The sequence below is a fragment of the Glycine soja genome, chromosome 5 (genome assembly GCF_004193775.1).
Source record: "Glycine soja cultivar W05 chromosome 5, ASM419377v2, whole genome shotgun sequence".
Classification (NCBI taxonomy): domain Eukaryota; kingdom Viridiplantae; phylum Streptophyta; class Magnoliopsida; order Fabales; family Fabaceae; genus Glycine; species Glycine soja.
Window position 1 is genome coordinate 33669287 of NC_041006.1, and position 17510 is coordinate 33686796.

At 34.1% G+C, this 17510-nt stretch overlaps 4 protein-coding genes across 5 annotated transcripts; 2 read left to right on the top strand and 2 right to left on the bottom strand.

Annotated features, from left to right (window-relative positions):
* Window positions 1–2930: 2930 nt before the first annotated feature.
* On the top strand, window positions 2931–4226 carry LOC114412619 (polygalacturonase inhibitor 2-like). The gene has a single exon (XM_028376582.1). The coding sequence runs from the start codon at window positions 2949–2951 to the stop codon at window positions 3951–3953; it is 1005 nt and encodes a 334-aa protein (XP_028232383.1). The 5' UTR covers window positions 2931–2948; the 3' UTR covers window positions 3954–4226.
* Window positions 4227–6191: 1965 nt separating this feature from the next.
* LOC114412620 (alpha N-terminal protein methyltransferase 1-like) lies at window positions 6192–12325 on the bottom strand. 2 transcript variants are annotated; one of them, XM_028376584.1, is made up of 9 exons: window positions 12055–12325; window positions 11763–11913; window positions 11398–11456; window positions 9719–9838; window positions 8619–8720; window positions 7974–8028; window positions 7004–7101; window positions 6863–6933; window positions 6455–6583 (listed from the first exon to the last, which is right to left on the bottom strand). In XM_028376584.1, exons 1-8 carry the CDS (start codon window positions 12286–12288, stop codon window positions 6874–6876), a joined length of 879 nt encoding a protein of 292 aa, XP_028232385.1. In that variant the 5' UTR covers window positions 12289–12325; the 3' UTR covers window positions 6455–6583; window positions 6863–6873. The 2 variants fall into 2 exon arrangements, with proteins under 2 accessions (XP_028232384.1, XP_028232385.1); XM_028376583.1 differs by lacking the exon at window positions 6863–6933 and having other exon boundaries at window positions 6192–6583; window positions 12055–12323.
* A 928-nt stretch (window positions 12326–13253) lies between these two features.
* Window positions 13254–14950, bottom strand: LOC114411327 (LRR receptor-like serine/threonine-protein kinase FLS2). Its single transcript, XM_028375039.1, has 2 exons — window positions 13708–14950; window positions 13254–13594 (listed from the first exon to the last, which is right to left on the bottom strand). Exons 1-2 carry the CDS (start codon window positions 14948–14950, stop codon window positions 13254–13256), a joined length of 1584 nt encoding a protein of 527 aa, XP_028230840.1.
* Window positions 14951–15833: 883 nt separating this feature from the next.
* Window positions 15834–16579, top strand: LOC114412621 (DNA polymerase delta subunit 4). The gene is made up of 2 exons (XM_028376585.1): window positions 15834–16043; window positions 16149–16579. Exons 1-2 carry the CDS (start codon window positions 15899–15901, stop codon window positions 16340–16342), a joined length of 339 nt encoding a protein of 112 aa, XP_028232386.1. The 5' UTR covers window positions 15834–15898; the 3' UTR covers window positions 16343–16579.
* The last annotated feature ends 931 nt before the right edge of the window (window positions 16580–17510 follow it).

A 17510-nucleotide genomic window follows, 5' to 3' on the forward strand; every position in this document is an offset into this window, starting at 1 on the left:
ATTCGGGATGAGAGTTAGAGTCCTTAGGGCATATGTTTTGTTCAAGTCAATGAAAACAATGCACATTCTCCAGTTGTTGCTCGGCTTCTTGACCATCATAACGTTGGCTAGCCACCAAGGATACTGAATTTCCCTTGTGAGGTTTCCTGGTAGTAGTTTATGGGTTTCCACTATTATTGTCTCTCCTTTTTTCTGCATCGAACGTTTAGACAATTGGCTTGGTCTTTGGGTCAAGCGCGAGCTTATGGCATAAGAATTAGTATCACGGGCATGCGTCTGCAACATTCCAAGCGAACATAGTGATATTTCTCTTCAAGAGATTGACCAGGACCTGCTCGACGTTCGGCGTTAGGTTCACAAGCGCTAATTTTTGCTGTCTTTCCTCCCTTATGATTATGATTATCTCCTTTTCCTCCTCTGCATGCTAGGGCCTTCGTTCACCAAACCCTTCATGGGGTCAAAGGACTAGCAAATTATTACACATTCAACTCAATGCAAGTGTAAATGTATAAAAAAAATTTCTTCTAATTTATCAATATGTTATAGATTGTACTTAACTGTTTTCTTTCAAGTTTTAATGAACTATTGCTTTGCATCGCAAATATTAAAAAAATAATTAAATAAATATAAAACGATTTGTTATAATTAAATTAGAGATTGTTTGTACATAGTAAGATCTAGATAGGATTTTTTTGTGAAGCCAAATATATTAGGCTTATTGTTAGGTCTACACAACCATATATTTCATCTATTCTAAATTTTTAATGTATAACTTAAGTATAAATTATTGATATTTTAATGAGTTATTGATAAGTGAATAGAATTATTATATTAAAGAAATATTGTCCACAACTATAGAGAGTATGTTGCTTCAACCTAGTATCTAATATGCTATATTAAGTGAGAGTCTACTCTTGTCCATAAAATATAACACATTGTCATAAGTAATTTTGTGTCTTCATTCTTAAGGATTGAGTATCACGAAAAAGGAATGTACACATATATTATTTTATTCAAATTTCATTTGTCTTTATTATATTTGAAATCTAACATTTAAATTCAAGAAAATGACAATATAGAAGAGATTAGAAGACCTCCAAGGAATATCCTTTGGAAGATTGCTTTCACAAAGATCAAAAAGCACACGACACTATCTGTACTTCATATAAATCCTCGAAGCTTGACACGTGGATCAATTCTTCTATGTGAGACAACAACCCTTTTAAGATAACGATACACATCCCGCAATGGATATCTCACAAAAGCTTATAAAAGGAAATCTCTTTCAATGAAGTAATTAACGAAAAACGAGAAAAAAAAAAAGAACAATAGTGCAAGAAAAATACTTGAGACGAAACTCTATTTTAAACACTACACATTCTACATTGTTATTGTTCTTTGCTAAACAAAATAGTTTGTATCTATGCTTAATTGTATATTCACTCTCTGAGTATTAAGAATACTTGTTATATTCAATTAAACATTTGTTTATGAAAGTCATAAATGACTTAGTATTAAAAAATATTTGGGTTCTTAGATTCAGAAGGAGTATAAGAAAATACTAAAAGTGGTTTAGGAATATTTATAAAATTAAGAGTGACATTAACTTTTATTTCTTAGTGAAATTCTTTAACAGTAGTTAAGGTTGAACGAACCAATATAATGAAATGTTTTTATTTCTTTTCATATTATTTTATCAAGTGTTCTTATTACTTTTTCTAACATTAACTTTACACAAGTGCTTATTTGAAAAACTATTTTAATAAACTTTTATTTGTCACTAGACGTTTAGTTTATTCTTTATTACTTAGTTTGTTTATTCTTAATGAACGACATGTGTTTGTCTTTGTATTACCCATATATATTATATATGTTATTGCGAAAAAGTTTTTATTTTTCATATACACATTATATCAATTCCTTTTAGTGTATTTCTTACACTTTCACTTATTTTAAGAATAAGCTTAAATGCAGGTTTAGGTGTGTTTTTGTTATTGTTCTCCAAGTAGAATTGTATCTCGACAGCATAATAAAGGTTTGCATTAATTTCATTATAAATTACCAAGAGGAAATTGCAATTCAGCTTAAAAAACAACGCTGAAAGCACTTATGAAATTATTTATACCCAACTCATACTCGTGCAATTACAAACTTTTGTCCTGATTCCAGTATTCGCTAATTACTTATTTGCCTATACCTGCACTCAGCTACTGACTACTTTCATTTTACTTAACTTCAAAAGCTTAAAATTCAAAGATAACTAGTACATGACTACATGTTTAATGTAACTAATTTCTAAAGTATTTTTTTATTTTTATTAAATTTGGGGAAAACAATTTAAAAATAAAGAATTATTTTATAAAATCTAATCATTTGTAAAAATTAAAGTTTTCTAATTGGATTTTACTATGATGAAATAAATGTGTAAATATTTTATAAATTATTATCTAATCATAAATTATAATGAACGGTAAGATTATAAATTTTTATATTAAGTACTTTAAATTCATATCTTAAATGAATTCTAATTGATTATTAATATAAAAAATAGTAATACATACAAATTAAACTTGTATTAATTTAAGTATTTTTTTCAATCTTTAATCAAAATAAGAATTTGAGTGCCGTCATTTCATGCGTGGATTATCTACATGCTGAGGGCAAGATTTCTGAATTGATACTTAAAAATCTACAAGACCATAGCCCATATGTTTAGTTCAATTGGAACCTAAATCCATAAGATCACAGTCCATAAGTTTGGTCCATTGGAACCTATATCCATACATAAGACCACAGCACATTGGAGGGAGCACACATGCATGACCTTTTTGACCGCTTACGTAGTGCGAATTAACTCGAAGGAGACATTCGTGATGCCAACACACCCATATATATACGTCCAATTTTCAGAGACAAATCATACTGAATTAATCAAAATCCCTTCAAAGATGTCTCTCTTAAGCATTCTTCTACTCATAGTCATGTCCTTCTCTCTCGCACTCTCAGAACTATGCAACCCACAAGACAAACAAACGCTACTCCAAATCAAGAAAGAGCTTGGCAACCCAACCACTCTTTCCTCATGGCACCCAAAGACCGACTGTTGCAACAACAGCTGGGTAGGTGTCTCATGCGACACCGTCACCCCAACATACCGCGTCGACAACCTCGACCTCTCCGAACTTAACCTCCGCAAACCCTACCCTATTCCCCCCTCCGTAGGTAGCCTTCCCTGCCTCAAATTTCTTTACATCACCAACAACCCCAACATCGTTGGCACAATACCCACCACCATCACCAAACTCACCAAGCTTCGTGAGCTCAACATCAGATACACCAATATCTCCGGCCAGATACCCCATTTCTTGTCCCAAATCAAAGCCCTCGGATTCCTCGACCTCTCCAACAACAAACTCTCCGGCAACCTCCCTTCCTGGCTTCCTTCTCTCCCCGACCTTTACGGAATCTCCTTCGACAACAACTACATCTCCGGCCCCATCCCAGACTTGTTCGCTTCCGTCTCGGAGAGGTTCGGGTTTATCTCACTCTCCGGCAACCGCCTCATCGGGAAGATTCCGGCGTCGCTGGGGAAGCCGGACATGAAGATTGTGGACTTGTCCCGGAACATGCTGGAGGGTGATGCGTCGGTGTTGTTTGGGTCGGAGAAACACACAGAGAGGATATATCTGGCAAACAACTTGTTTGCTTTTGATTTGGGAAAAGTAAGGTTGTCGAAGACCTTGGGGTTGTTGGATGTTGGCCATAATCTTATATATGGGACGCTTCCTAAGGGACTTACGTCGCTTAAGGATCTGTATTATTTGGATGTGAGCTACAATAATCTCTGTGGTGAGATTCCACGGGGTGGTAAATTGCAAGAATTTGATGCGTCTTTGTATGCTAATAACAAGTGCTTGTGTGGCTCCCCTCTTCCTAGCTGCAAACGGTTCTAGAGTTCAACCAAACATAGCTCATTTGCGCTTAATTACCACAAAGAGTATACTACATACGAATAAGAGAAACTCTTCTGTGTTTTCATGGTGTTAAGTTTCTTTGCTGAGAATTTAACGTGCCACGTAATTGTATATGTGACACTATGTAATTGTATTGCATTTTTAATTTCAGTGATGCTATATGGTGCGATGTCGGGTTTGGAGTTGTGAAACGCACGAATTGAAGCTGGCTTGTTATTACTTCATAATAAAAGCTGACATGTCTACGGTGAATAGTTATTTTTTAAAATAATAAATTAAAATGTTAAAATAAACAAGAAAAAGAATATCAAACTTCTGATTTTATCCTGCTAATTGTGGAATTTTTTATTACACTATGGTTTTGAAAATTATTTATTAAGGATTGATGATTTTAGTTTGTGATATTAGTTATAATTATAAGTAAGGTAAAATAAAATGACTTTTAATATTAATTATAATTAAAGAAGTGGCTTTTTTATATGGATAAGAAATTAAAAGTCAAAATCATTCATCTCTTATCAATAGTGTCCAATTTCGTCCGAATCACTTTCGACTTGGATCTAAGGAACAACCGTATCTATGGGACGCTACCTCAGGGACTAGCTACGCTTAAGTTTTTGCACCATTTGAATGTGAGTTTTAATAATCTGTGTGGTGAGATTCTGCAGGGTGGAAACTTGCAAAGATTTGACGTGTCTTCTTATGTTAATAACATGTGCTTGTGTGGCTCTCCTCTTCCAGCCTGCACTTAATAGCTAGCTAGTGAGCTTGCACTTTGGTTTGGGCAATATTCTATGGATGGATAACGTGTTTTCATTCAACGCGTGGTTTTATGTTGCAGTTAATCCATGTGTGTCTTATGTTTTAATAAAGTCAATAATAATGGCTAATCTAATGGGAAGCATACAGTGTTTATTTCTCTATCTGATGCAGCCGAGTTTCTATAAAGCATTCATGGACAGCCAATATACTATTTTACACTTAATAAGAAAAAGAAAAAGAAAACATAAATATTTAAATATTATGATGTGAACATGAAAAAATAAATAAAGAAACATTGTGAATGCTAATTAGGTATTTAAAATTTTTAGATGTATGTGTATTATTACTTTTTGTTATATAACTAAATCTTGAATGATATCTAGGACGAGTTTAAAACTACCTCCACAACAAATTTTAACAAGACACTTGATTAAGTGCAGGTGGGAAGAGGAGAGCCACACAAGTACTTAATCAAATTAAAATCAATATGCCAACTTTTTAAATAATATTTTTGAAATACTATTTCTTTACTTCATAAAATCAACGGCATAATATGCAAAATTAGAGAAAATAATAGTTAAATTAATGCAGGTAGTTAATTAATTAAGTATACAGGATCCTATTCACCCAAAAAAAAAGTATACAAGATCCTTAAAAAAAGTATATACAAGACTTGATTTATTTTAAAAAGTAATCTTTTATTTTTATCAATTTATGGAAAAGGATTTTGAAAAATAAATATTTACTTTCGAAATTTAGCGATTCATAAACATTTAGGTATATTAATTCAAATAGTTTTTGCGTTGCTTTGCTAATTAAAATAAGAGTTTTAGTGGTAGAAAAAAAAAGAATAAATAAAAGTTTTAATGCCGCCACTTTATGCGTACGCAGATTATTTAAACATAAGCGCTGATCTGAGCACGAAAATGTTTTCGTCATATGTGTAGGTCAAAAACGCGTTTTATATTTTAAAAATTACTTTTTTCTTAAAAAAAAGAGCATTAGAACCTGCCTATATCCATACGTTTTGTCCCATTGAAACCTATATCCATAAGATCACAACCCAAGTTGAGAGTGTACAAACTTGACCTATATTCATTGCGCGAATTGACCATAGTAGCTTGATGGCTTCCCAAGGAAATGACGCCACATTGTTGTACCACTTGGTTTTAGATTGTACTTTTCAGATCGATAAATAAAAAATTACGCATTTTTATATATAAAAAGTACATATAATATTTTTTCGATAACAGTTTATATTATGGTATAGTATTAATGTATTATTGTATTATTCTTTTAATACCAAAAATCAAGTTCGGTTTTTAAGGTATAGTGATCAACCTTCATCAAAATAAGAGAAGTACATTGATGAACAATTTAATCGGAGGTTTCTAGGTAGGACCAGGTACGCTAAAAATGAAGAGTTTTTAGAAGGGAGAGAAAAAGAGAGGTAAGAAAAAAATTAAAAATTATCTTACTAGTAGAGATGTTACACGAATAGGATTCATCAATAACTCCCATCAATATGGTAGTAAAACAACTCAAAATTTCGCCTTTAGATAATCTTGGGTAGCTGAGATAACGGAAAATTGCATTTCACATACAAGCCGATTTAATGGCTTATGACTCAAACAAATCAATACCTAATATACAACATGGATCTCCCAATTGGAAGCAAAAAATGGTTTACGAAGAATATTCAAGAGCAATTGAAAACCTGATCACATAATGGTTTTAGGTCTATTAGTTGATGTTTTGGATTTTGCTCGGGGAGCCTTCTTTGGAGGGTCTGTAGTTAATGCATACATCTTCACAGCAAATAATTCTTCGGGGAATCCTTTCTGATCCTGATTGAACAAAACAACACCTTAGAAAACAGTAGTGAAACTAAAAAAGGAATGGTGAAAGGCAAGTAGAAAAATAGAAGACTCGAAATAATATGAGGGATATATATCACATAGCGTGAAGGACATCAAAGGAATCCTATGGTAAAAAGTTGAAAAGTTCATAAACGAAGGACATCAGCACGTGGAAATATATCTTTTACTAGCAGAATAATAACGTGAAGCACAGATAATAAAATGTAACATTTCAGGAAACATTAGATACGATTTTTCATCAATCACCATATTTGAAGTCATGTCCGTATCCTCCTTGTCATAGGAAAGTAAGAGACCATGTTGAAAATTTCAAAAGGCTGTTCAAAATATCTCCATTAATGTGAAGAAATATCATAAAGAATCCAAGTAAAAGCATGTGCAATTTACCTTTGATTTGTAAACATGTAATCCACAACGAGAAAATAGCTCTTTGAAGTACAAATCAGATCTTGTAACACTTCGGTCTTCATTATCAAGCACGAATCCTGCACGGAACAAAGCATGAAAACAAAGATGCAAAACCATAAAGTAAACGTCCAAACTTAAACTGAAAGGTGTAAGGATAAATTAATTGATGACAGCAAAGAAAATTAAATTGTATTGACATCATTCAAGACAGTATTTGGGAGTTTCCAAGAGGATGTAATTAGGTGGGTCTATGAAGGGGAGCCACTCTCCACAGTTTGGACTTTGGAAGCCAATATGATGAAAAGTCTTGATTTTAAACACCCTAAAAATATAAAACACCCCAAAGAGTGTTTAAAAATCCTCTACAATATCCATTAGATATTCTAATAGTGCTCCTCAAACTAAAACTTACTAAACTTTAAGCTTGTTACAAATGAACTCTTTAGAAAGGAGAAAAACATAATCTGGGTTCCACAAAGCTATTCCCATCCGAGTTCCTTAAAATCTTGAGCTCCAATCTACTGTGCTTGAAACTGGTTGACAAAAGTTTTGACGTGTCTTAAAATTAACTTATTCTGTCCTCAAAAAAGCTAATGATCAAAAACTTACTAATATGATTAGTTTTCCATGTATTGCATGGTATCTCTTTAACTAGCCACTCCACGGAAGTTTATTTGTGGTGCTTTCCTAACATATTAACATCAATTAATAAAGTTAAACTTGTTGCTCCAACTCCCATCTATAAAGCATTGTTCTTCATGGCTCTGCTCAGCACTCGCCATATTTGGGGAACACCATAAGAGACTAGGAGCACTCTCCATGTACAGTTAAGTTTGAGATATAGGTTTCAGAAAAGCTGCCTGAACTAATTTTATTAGTTTAATAAAATGCAGGAAATAAATAATTCAGTATGATTAGAAAGACAGAAATGCAACAAAGATGAAAGTACCAGATCTGGCAATATTCTCCTTCAGGACAAAAAATCCACCTGCTTTGAGGCCAACCTATAGTAATGCATATGTCAATATTTAATAGTGATAAGATAAAATATATACAAACTTTCAGATTATCAAATATTTCTGCATAGCCAAATTGCAAATAAGAGGTACAGTTTAGCCTATAAAAAAAATCCCTTTAAATATTTAGTTGCAAGTATGAGAATATTTTTTGATAGTATAGAAATGGAATATCCCTTCATAATGGATAGCTGTATATATAACACATGCTTTTAGAAATGGTGGCTAGTTTCATACTATCTAATCTCATTCACTGCAATAATGCAAGACTTGTACATTACTAGCAAGCACCAAGGCAAATGCAAATCACATATATGGCAAATGTGAATCAAAACAAAAAATTTGAATCATAGGTGAGCAGAAATAATCAATAAAATAGATTACTTTATCAAGCATGCACTCCACATCTTTGCATTCTAAAGAATTATTAGTAGAGAAAGCTGAAGCCTCAAGTATATACTTAATTGTGTGGAACCTTTCCTTATCCAAAATTAAATTTTTTAAATGTAATCCTTGACTCCCAATTAACAAAATAACCTGATCTGCAAAGGATATTAACCAAATAATGGACGAGTTACCTTTGCACTCTTGAAAAATGAAACAAAATCTTCATCTGTAAGATGACCTATACACCATTGAATCCATATTACATCATATCTTGCAGTATCTGGTGTAAAATCCTAAAAGAAGTAAAGCAAGAGGTGCTCAATAACATTACTGAAGAATGGGCAAATAGTGGTGCTGAAATGATGAAAGTCCAGACAAATATCAAAAGTGCCAGAGATGCCACATTAAATTGAATGCATCTACTAAAGACTATCATGTGTACGAATGGCCAGAAAATACATATTTACTTAATTATTTTGGGAGCAGAAGAGAGAGTAGGTACTACATAGAGGGAGGCGGAAAAGACATTGAAGTTGGATTGTTATAAGTATTGTAAAAGGACTCTACAAGCATTTAAACTAATATGCAGCTGCTTCAATGCTTACATCTCTATGAAGATAAATGCAAGTTTCCAGATATTTATTTATTTGTTAAATATGAGAGTTCATAAAAGTAAACCACATACCAATATTACCTGTGAAAACTTGCTTGCACATTACAGCCAAAAAATATGGAAAGAAATAACTGGAGTGTTAAAAAGAAAAACATAATACAGAGATCCATTTAAAAGTCTGAACTATTGAAGTAACATCTCAAAAATAAAAGAAAAGCTACTCTTCCTATTTTTCAATAAAAAAACGATGATAATACCAGTTTCCAGGTAGTTATTTACTTGCAGAGACAGAATTTGCCGGGGATGGGGTGCGGTTGTCCAGGGAAGGGTTGGACAAGGCAGGAGGCTTTATAGCACCAGGTTGCATATGCACACCATTGTAATATGGCTAGTGTCTAATTCAATTCAATATCTCAATTTGTATAGGTACATGTCAAGGGTCAGATTGTACAATCATTCAGAAGACGGTAATATCTCTCCAAAATGTTATGTTAGCTGTTGTTGTTTAAATAGTGTTCACAATGACCAACTTATTCTTACTCATTCTATGGGAATATAAGGCAGGGAGGTGAAATGTTTCAATGTGAATTCCACACTCTATTCACACCCCATATCATATCAACTATCTAACCTAATGAAAGAAAGATGCTGTCTTTTACATGGAGACAAAGTACACACCTGAAGAGGAACACAGTAAAAATTAACTGCTTTGTGCATATCTGAATTTGTCTGACATCCCGAAGCCAAAGTTTCACGTGCAGTCTCTAAGAAATGTGATACTGGCTCCAGAAGATCAACCTGAATTTTAGAACAAATAAGAAAATTAGAACTTAAACATTTCTCTAAAATATCATGCATCAAATAGTTCCAGATTGAATTTAAAGAAGAAAAAAATTATAGACAAATGTAAGAAAGGCTAATAAATGCAATGGGCACACCAATGGCAACAAAATAGATAAAAGATAATGCTATCTCTAACAAGTCATAAGAAAAAAATTAAATTAAATTAGAGAAACAAAGAATGAAAGAGGGGCAGACATTGACATCAGGTATTAGGTAAGGCCATCGATATCATAATTCAGAAGCAAGCAAGCAACCAAAACAGGTAACAATTCATGTTATATAGTTAGTAAAAGCTAGAAAAGATAGGACTTAAAATGCACTGTTTAGATACTTAAATAATTGATAGGCATTTAAATGGAACATGTTCAAGTTAGTATATTTTTGTTGTTAGAACAGGGCTGTGACACTAAAATGGTCAGCCTGAACACATCCAGAATAGCTATATAGCTCAACCTAAAAGGCTAGCATGACCTGCTTATAAGTTAGGTTAACCTCCGTTGTGACACAACAAATCCATATAAGCATAACCCAAACCCATGTATTTTAGATTCTGCTCTATATCACAATCCCTGCTTCTTTTCCTTACCCTTCTAAATAGGATAACTGTTTGATATCCCAGAAGCTGTTAAGCCTGGATCGTTACACATTAAGTGGAGTTGATCCCACCCCTGACCCCATGAATAAATTTGATACAACTGGAGCTGGGTAGGCTTATAACCAGCAGTACACTTCAAATATATATAGAAATAGAAGCTACTCACCACTATGGTTTAAGTAGATTGGGAATACCCTACTAGCTGTTTAAACTCCAAACTAGGGCATGCGTTCATTTAAAGAAGGCTTAAATTATAACAAGGGTAGCGCAACCAAAGTGGAATGATATTGATAGGCCCCTAGTGCAGGATGTGGCCCAAGTAAATAAGCCCAAAGTGTGGAGAGAGAATGATGAGGTGGTAGTGAGAGAAAGAGAGTGAGGATGGTTGGTGAGGTATTCTGTTATAGAGGGACGTGGGGGTGAGTGAGGGGGGATTATTCATGATTGTGCGTATCCTTCTGTTAGGCAGAGAATGCATCCATTTGCTGAGAGAGGAGCTAGGCTCTGTGGGTAGTAGGTTTCCCCTACTGCTATTTCTCTTATTTCATCAATAATATATGCTCAATTCCTTTCCTTTTCCTCTGTTTATTCCTATTTCTGTTCATCTATATTTCTGGTCTGCATCAGATATGGTCCAAAATAGATTCAATCAAGCACCTAAAAACAAATTTCCTGTTAATTTCATTGCATTTCTCTTTAAATGTCACGAACGTCATAATCCCAGACAAGAAAAGTACCAAATATTCTTGGCATTGTAAACATCAAAACAACATATGCTCCACTGACTTTTCATTAGAATTGTAGCGCCAACAATAATTACTCAGTTAAGAACCGTAAAAGAACAATACATGCTTGGTGAATGGCAAGCCAGAAGATTGACTCACAGAAAAGATATATAAAGAAGGTAAATCTGGCAAACCTCATTGAAGTATCTTATTAACAGATTTTTGGTGACTCTGCCAATGCCAGAACCACAATCTGAAATTCAAGAGCTTGCTGATTAGATCCTCAATGTACAAAAAATAACTATTCAAAGCAATTCTTGCATTACATTCATCAAAAGCAGGTACCAAATGTCACATGTCGCAAAAAAAAAACACCTAGAAAGTGCAAACGAAACAAAGTCTAAAACACAATAGTTATCTTTCCCAAGAAGGAAAAAAAAATAAAGTAAAACCCCAGCTAAAATCTCATTCGATTAGAAAGTCTATGAAACTATATCACCAAGAACCACATTGGTTTTCAGAAGTGGGGTTCAAGTACAAAGAGGCAAAGAATGTGTACCAAGAGCAACAAGTGGTTGGCGTCTAGCATCAGCAGCAGGAGGAAAACGTTCAGACAAGAGAATGTTCAAGAAATCCTCACTGCAACTTATGTCAGGCTCGTTCACATTTGCAAACCCTCCCAATACCCCATCCATATTTGCCTTAACACCCTGCTCATACAGACAAACCAAAAAGCAAACTTTTTTTAACAACAGCATATCAATTGCAACCTGAAAGTAACTTATCTAAATTTCATGTCTTTTCTTTGTAAAACAAAGACCCATTAAGAAAGAGAAACAGAGGAGAGGTACCTCCCAGTAGGAGACGCCGTCGCGATACCACTGGGTCTTCTTGCTAGGGTCACCCGCCTGTTCCCTCCACATGTCCTCGGCGGTGTTGAATTCACGGCCATCGGAATCTAAGCCGCCGGCGTCCATGCACCTTATTTTTGAGTTCGAGGGGAAAGAGAAAGAAGAAAAGTACGAAGCTGTGAGTCCCAAAGTGCTCGTGCTCAATAGAGAATATGAGGAAAGGAAATACACCATAGTCTTCTTGTGTCGAGCTATTCTTCAGCATGGAAAATAAAATAAAAAATTAATTAGAATACAGTGAATGTGAAATTTTGAATCGTCAATTTTAAAAAATTATTGATTTTTGTGATAATTATTGTAAAAATGATTTTTTATTAATTAATAATATAAAATTCTTTATAGCAACCATTTATCAGAATTAAGCAGTATATGCAAAGGTATTAAAAATTTGGTTAGTTATTTCGGTATACGAAATATTAGGAGTAAGTACTTATTCCAAAGACAAAATTACTCTGACCCTAAGATTGGATTAGTAAAAAATCAATACGAAACAAATATCCCCTCTGGTCCTTTTTTACTAGAAACCACGAAAAACAGTTGTTATCACTTTTATAAGAAAGATGGGATAAGTAACTAATGTGAAAAACAGTTGTTATGAAATTTGATATTCGTACATGAACGGTGTAAGAACGATATAGAGAAACTAATGTGTAAATAATAAATATGATGAATTGATTATGGATCATCTTTTCATTCTTTTGGAACAAAAGTTAAAAAAAATAAAATTATGGGTATGACTGTGCATTCCACGAATTAGTTTCGAAAAGAGTTATAGGTTGGTTTGATACTTGAAAGGGGCTTTAAAAGTTGAAGGGAGAAGAAGAGGAAAAGTGGTGGATTTGAATCCTTTCACTATATAGCATTCTAGTAAAAACTAACAACTAAAATTGGTTGATAAAAAAAAAAAAAAGATTTGGATGGGTATGCACAGTGAATCAGTGATGGTTTATAACATACTATACCGGCATTAGATTTTAAACTACATACAGTTTTATCAAAATACATGTATCACATTACTTTAACAATGAATATATTATAATCAAATTATCAAAATAACAACTCGGAAGTGAGAACAATGACAACACTTGTTCTGATAAATATTTCAGAAGAAAATGTCCACTGAATACTGATATGACGACTTATTTGGTTTGAACAGGCATGTGTCTCTTAAATCTATGATTTGCAGATGGCAAAGCATGGCTAGCCTTGTAGGCTCTTGCTATAGTGTTAAATATCATGGCCAAGCTAGGCTTGTCACTGTTTGATTGGTCTATGCACATTAATCCTAGAGACAATGCCTGTTTAACTTGATGAAAAATTGTTTCAGTTACTTTCATTCTCTCATCAATCATCTGCTTCAAATCTGCAAGATTAAGGGTTCTCATGAATCTAATAAATCCAGCATCACCTCCATCAAACTCCTCTTGAACCTTTCTACTTAGTATCATCTCTAGAAGAAATACTCCAAACCCATGTATCTCTACAATATAAAAGAAAATACCAATTAACAAGCATGCCATAAAAACAAGAAAAAGGAAGAGACAGCACAAGGGAAGAAATAGTGTTTATGTGACAATTGTCTATTATTCTTACTTCTTCGATTGCTGTTTTGATCTCCAACTTTGAACCTCGAAATCAATGGTTCCACATTGTCAGACAATAAAATACTACTTGTGTTGAGTTCATAGTCAACTTCAGGCCATTCCTCCTGCAGATAACGCATGCATGCAACAACTCCCATTAACACTTTCAGTCTATGATTCCATGGTGGACCTGACCCTGATAACCACATTTCAACATTCTCTTCTCTTGTCCATTCAGTTATAATAGCCCTGAATTTTCTGCTCCTACACCACCCCAGAAATCTAACAAGGTTCTTGTGATGTAACTTAGACAGAACCTTACATTCTTCAACAAATTTACGGTAACTATCCCTCGGTATATCATCCCAGTACATCTCAATCTTCACTTCAGTACCATCTCTCAAGATCCCTTTGTAGATGTGAACAACATCACTCTTTCCTACCAAATACTTATTTGAAAAATCATTAGTTGCTGCCTTTAGAATTGCCGGTGTAAACCTCCTACTTCTTTGAAGTTTACTTGGTAGAAAATCAGGCCTTTGGAAACAAAGCCATAAAAAGCAAATTACCATCAAAATGACAAGGATGGGAAAGCCAACCAATAGAAAAATAGCCTTTACTGTAAACCTTTTTTGATCCAAAAGAGCACCAGAATGAAGAAAACTAGAAGAGTTAAACCTTTTGAAGAATTGGGAATCAGAGAGTTTACTCTCTGAGAAGCAGTTATAGGAGAGGTTGAGAAAAGTGAGGTTGGTAAGGGGAGAGAAACTTTGAATTGGAATGTCACCAGAAAATGCATTGATACTTAGATCAAGAGACTGGATTTGAGTGCAATAGAGAACATCAGTTGGAAAATCACCCTTCATAGAATTGTTTGACAAATCAATGGACATAATGCTTAAGGGGCAATACTTCCAAAAGAAATCGAAGGACAAATAAAGAGGTGCAATGTTTGGTCGGTTTCTAAGATCAACTTTGGGGAATGACTCCACACAATTGGGATTCTTTGACTCATTGCAGAGATGGCTTGCAACAATAGTGAACTTGAATATTTCATCAAGGTCCAACATCGGAGAGGAACTGCAGTACCTTAGAGACGGGTTCTTGAGACAGTTGGAGAAAATTGTAGAGTTAAAATCTGGTGGTTGATGTAAGTTTTTGAGGTCTTCTAGCACTGATGCACATAGTGTTATGGGGCATAACGATAAAATTATGGGAAGAAACAAGTACCAAGTTGAAGAAATCGTAACCATGATCATGATTCATGAATGAGTTAGTTTTGAGGACATTTGATTTCGGCACTCAAAATTTGGATTTGCAGTGGTCTTAGGAAACTAATTTAAGCGTGTTTAATTTGCGTTAACTGTCCTCCTTGTCATCTTAGAAATCAATTGAGGGGGAATGAAAAAAAAAAAAAAAAAAGGAGAGTAACTGGCAAATAGAGATTTCAGCGATTAGTATGCAAAACCTGAATGTCTTAATCTTTCTGTGAAAAATCTACTTTTATATTTTAGGAAAAATTACTTATTTAATTGTTATAGGCTCTTATGAAATTCTATTGGTTTTTGTTATTACAAATTAACTAAAAAATAAAAGATAAAATTTATGTAACAATGGGAATCAAAAGTGATTTGAAAATATTTACAGAGATAACAAGTAAAATTCGTATAACTATAAACTATAAATACTAAATAAGTAATTTTATTTATATTTTATGAAAGATTAAATATATTTTTTGTTAATGTGAAATCAGAATTTTTATTTTGGCTTTTTTTAAAAAACTGATTTCCATTCCTTTTATTTTACTGAATTGATTTCATTCTTAAAAATCTGAAATTATTGATTTTGATCCTCATTATTATATGAATTTTTTTAATTAAATCGAAAAGTTGCTCGCTTAATAAGGGTTAAAGGAGTTGTAAAAAAAAGGGTTAAAGGTGAAGTTGTTAAAATGAAATTTTAATTTTAATTTAGGTACAATAGCAAAAAATAAAAAAACTTAAGTCGTTCATATTTCTATAGATAAAAAAATTAATGGCACACTATGCTCATTAAAATAAAAACAAAAAAAACAAAAAATAAAGTAGAGGCTTTAACACTTCAAAAAAAAAGTAGATGCTTTATAACCCAAACAAGTCCCTGCCCTAAGTTCAGACCATTTCAAAATTCAAATTTGAAAAGAGCGATAGACAAAGAGAGAAATGGCATCGGTGTCCGGAAACATAAAGGGTTTTTACAGACAGAAGAAAACCACCGCCACCAAAAAATCTTCCAAAAAATCTCCGATTCCCGCCGCGGCCCAATCACCGGCCCTCATATCCCACGGCGGAAAACCCGACCTAGAAGGTCAATCTAATCGCTAGGGTTTCCTCATTTCTTTCTTTTCCAATTTCATTTCTCTCTTTCCTTTTTTGCGACTAAATAAAAGGTGAAATTTCGTTTTGTGTGCAGATGAGTACAAGGAGAGCGAGGTGGCGCTGCGGCAATTCGACCTGAACATGGCGTACGGACCTTGCCTCGGGATGACGCGGCTCGCGCGGTGGGAGCGCGCTCAGAGGCTCGGCTTGAACCCTCCGCAGGAAATCGATAGGCTCTTGAAGAGTGGCAAGGTTCAGACTGAGTCCTTGTGGGATGGTCGCATTTAGGGTTCCTTTTGTGTATTTAGGTTTTGCTTAGGAAATCAGCTTCTGGCTGTGTTCCTTGTTATTATGTGACTCTAAACCAAACATTAAAAAATTGGTGTTGTTTTCTTGCTTCTGGTTGTTAGTTGTTGTTATGAAATCATGATTTGCACGGTTAACTCACTGGCTGATCCCTGCTGTAATCTGTGTGAATGTGAGTATTTCTAAATTTATAAATTGATGCCTGTCTCTTCACTTTCATATTTTTGGCTTTGTTAGAGTTAATATTGTGTTAGCTGTAAGTTAGATTAATGTTGTAAGTTACAAAATTGGTTCATGGACACCCAGCGACAGAAAGAGATAGAAGAGAGAACAAAAAGTGTGATGAAATAAGAAGAGAGATAGTGAAAAAATGAAGAGTGTGTTAAGTGCAGTGTTATCAATGGTGGATGGCAGAACACGGTGGAAATCCACCAATATAAACATGCCATTGTAGCCTATAGCGCCTCCATAGTGGGCCTTCCTTCACAAATTGCCTATGGCGGTTGGCAGAATAAAACACCCGCCATGAACACTGGTTAAGTTTTTACAAAGGTGTTGATGTATCATTATTTGAGGATTTGGCTTGATGTATTTGGGATGATATAAATCGATGTTGCTTGCTGGTTAAATATATTAATGACATCTTATTGAAATAGGAGTTTCCAGAGAATGGTGTGCCCTCTTTGTTTGCATGTATCCAACGTGAACCCACTGTCTAACATGTATGCATGTGTTTTTCTGCATCATTTTGAAGATTCTTTCATCTGATGTTCCAATGTTTTAGTCAAGTGTCATGCCACTATTAGTATTTGATTTTTTTTTTTTTTGTATAAACCATCCCTCAACGAGCTTGGTTATATTTTTAGTTTCAATTTGTTTTGATGGACGTAGCAGATTGCATATCCCTTGAGGGGGGGTGGGGTGGGGAAATAAGATATCAGCTGTGTGAGGAATTAGGTGAAATTAAGCTTCAATGATGATTATTATGAAGTTTTTAATTTCTTTGAGATTCCAAAGCTAATATGGGCAATGAAACAGTCCAGGGGACTATATTAGACTCTGTTTAGGACATGCTATGGGGTGGTAAAAAAAAAAGGAAGGGGATATGAAATAACTGTAGTGATGCATTGAATGGGTGTAAAGTGATTGA

Excerpts from the sequence above, each read along its gene's own strand:
- LOC114412619 (XM_028376582.1), top strand. The coding sequence starts at position 2,949 with ATGTCTCTCTTAAGCATTCTTCTACTCATAGTCATGTCCTTCTCTCTC.
- LOC114412620 (XM_028376583.1), bottom strand. The coding sequence starts at position 12,288 with ATGGTGTATTTCCTTTCCTCATATTCTCTATTGAGCACGAGCACTTTG. Across the intron at positions 7,102-7,973 it reads GGAGAATATTGCCAGATCTG|GATTCGTGCTTGATAATGAA; the intron begins GTACTTTCATCT and ends TGTTCCGTGCAG. Across the intron at positions 6,584-7,003 it reads TACATGTTTACAAATCAAAG|GATCAGAAAGGATTCCCCGA; the intron begins GTAAATTGCACA and ends TTGTTCAATCAG.
- LOC114411327 (XM_028375039.1), bottom strand. The coding sequence starts at position 14,950 with ATGGTTACGATTTCTTCAACTTGGTACTTGTTTCTTCCCATAATTTTA. Across the intron at positions 13,595-13,707 it reads TCAAAACAGCAATCGAAGAA|AGATACATGGGTTTGGAGTA; the intron begins GTAAGAATAATA and ends TTTATATTGTAG.
- LOC114412621 (XM_028376585.1), top strand. The coding sequence starts at position 15,899 with ATGGCATCGGTGTCCGGAAACATAAAGGGTTTTTACAGACAGAAGAAA. Across the intron at positions 16,044-16,148 it reads CGGAAAACCCGACCTAGAAG|ATGAGTACAAGGAGAGCGAG; the intron begins GTCAATCTAATC and ends TTTTGTGTGCAG.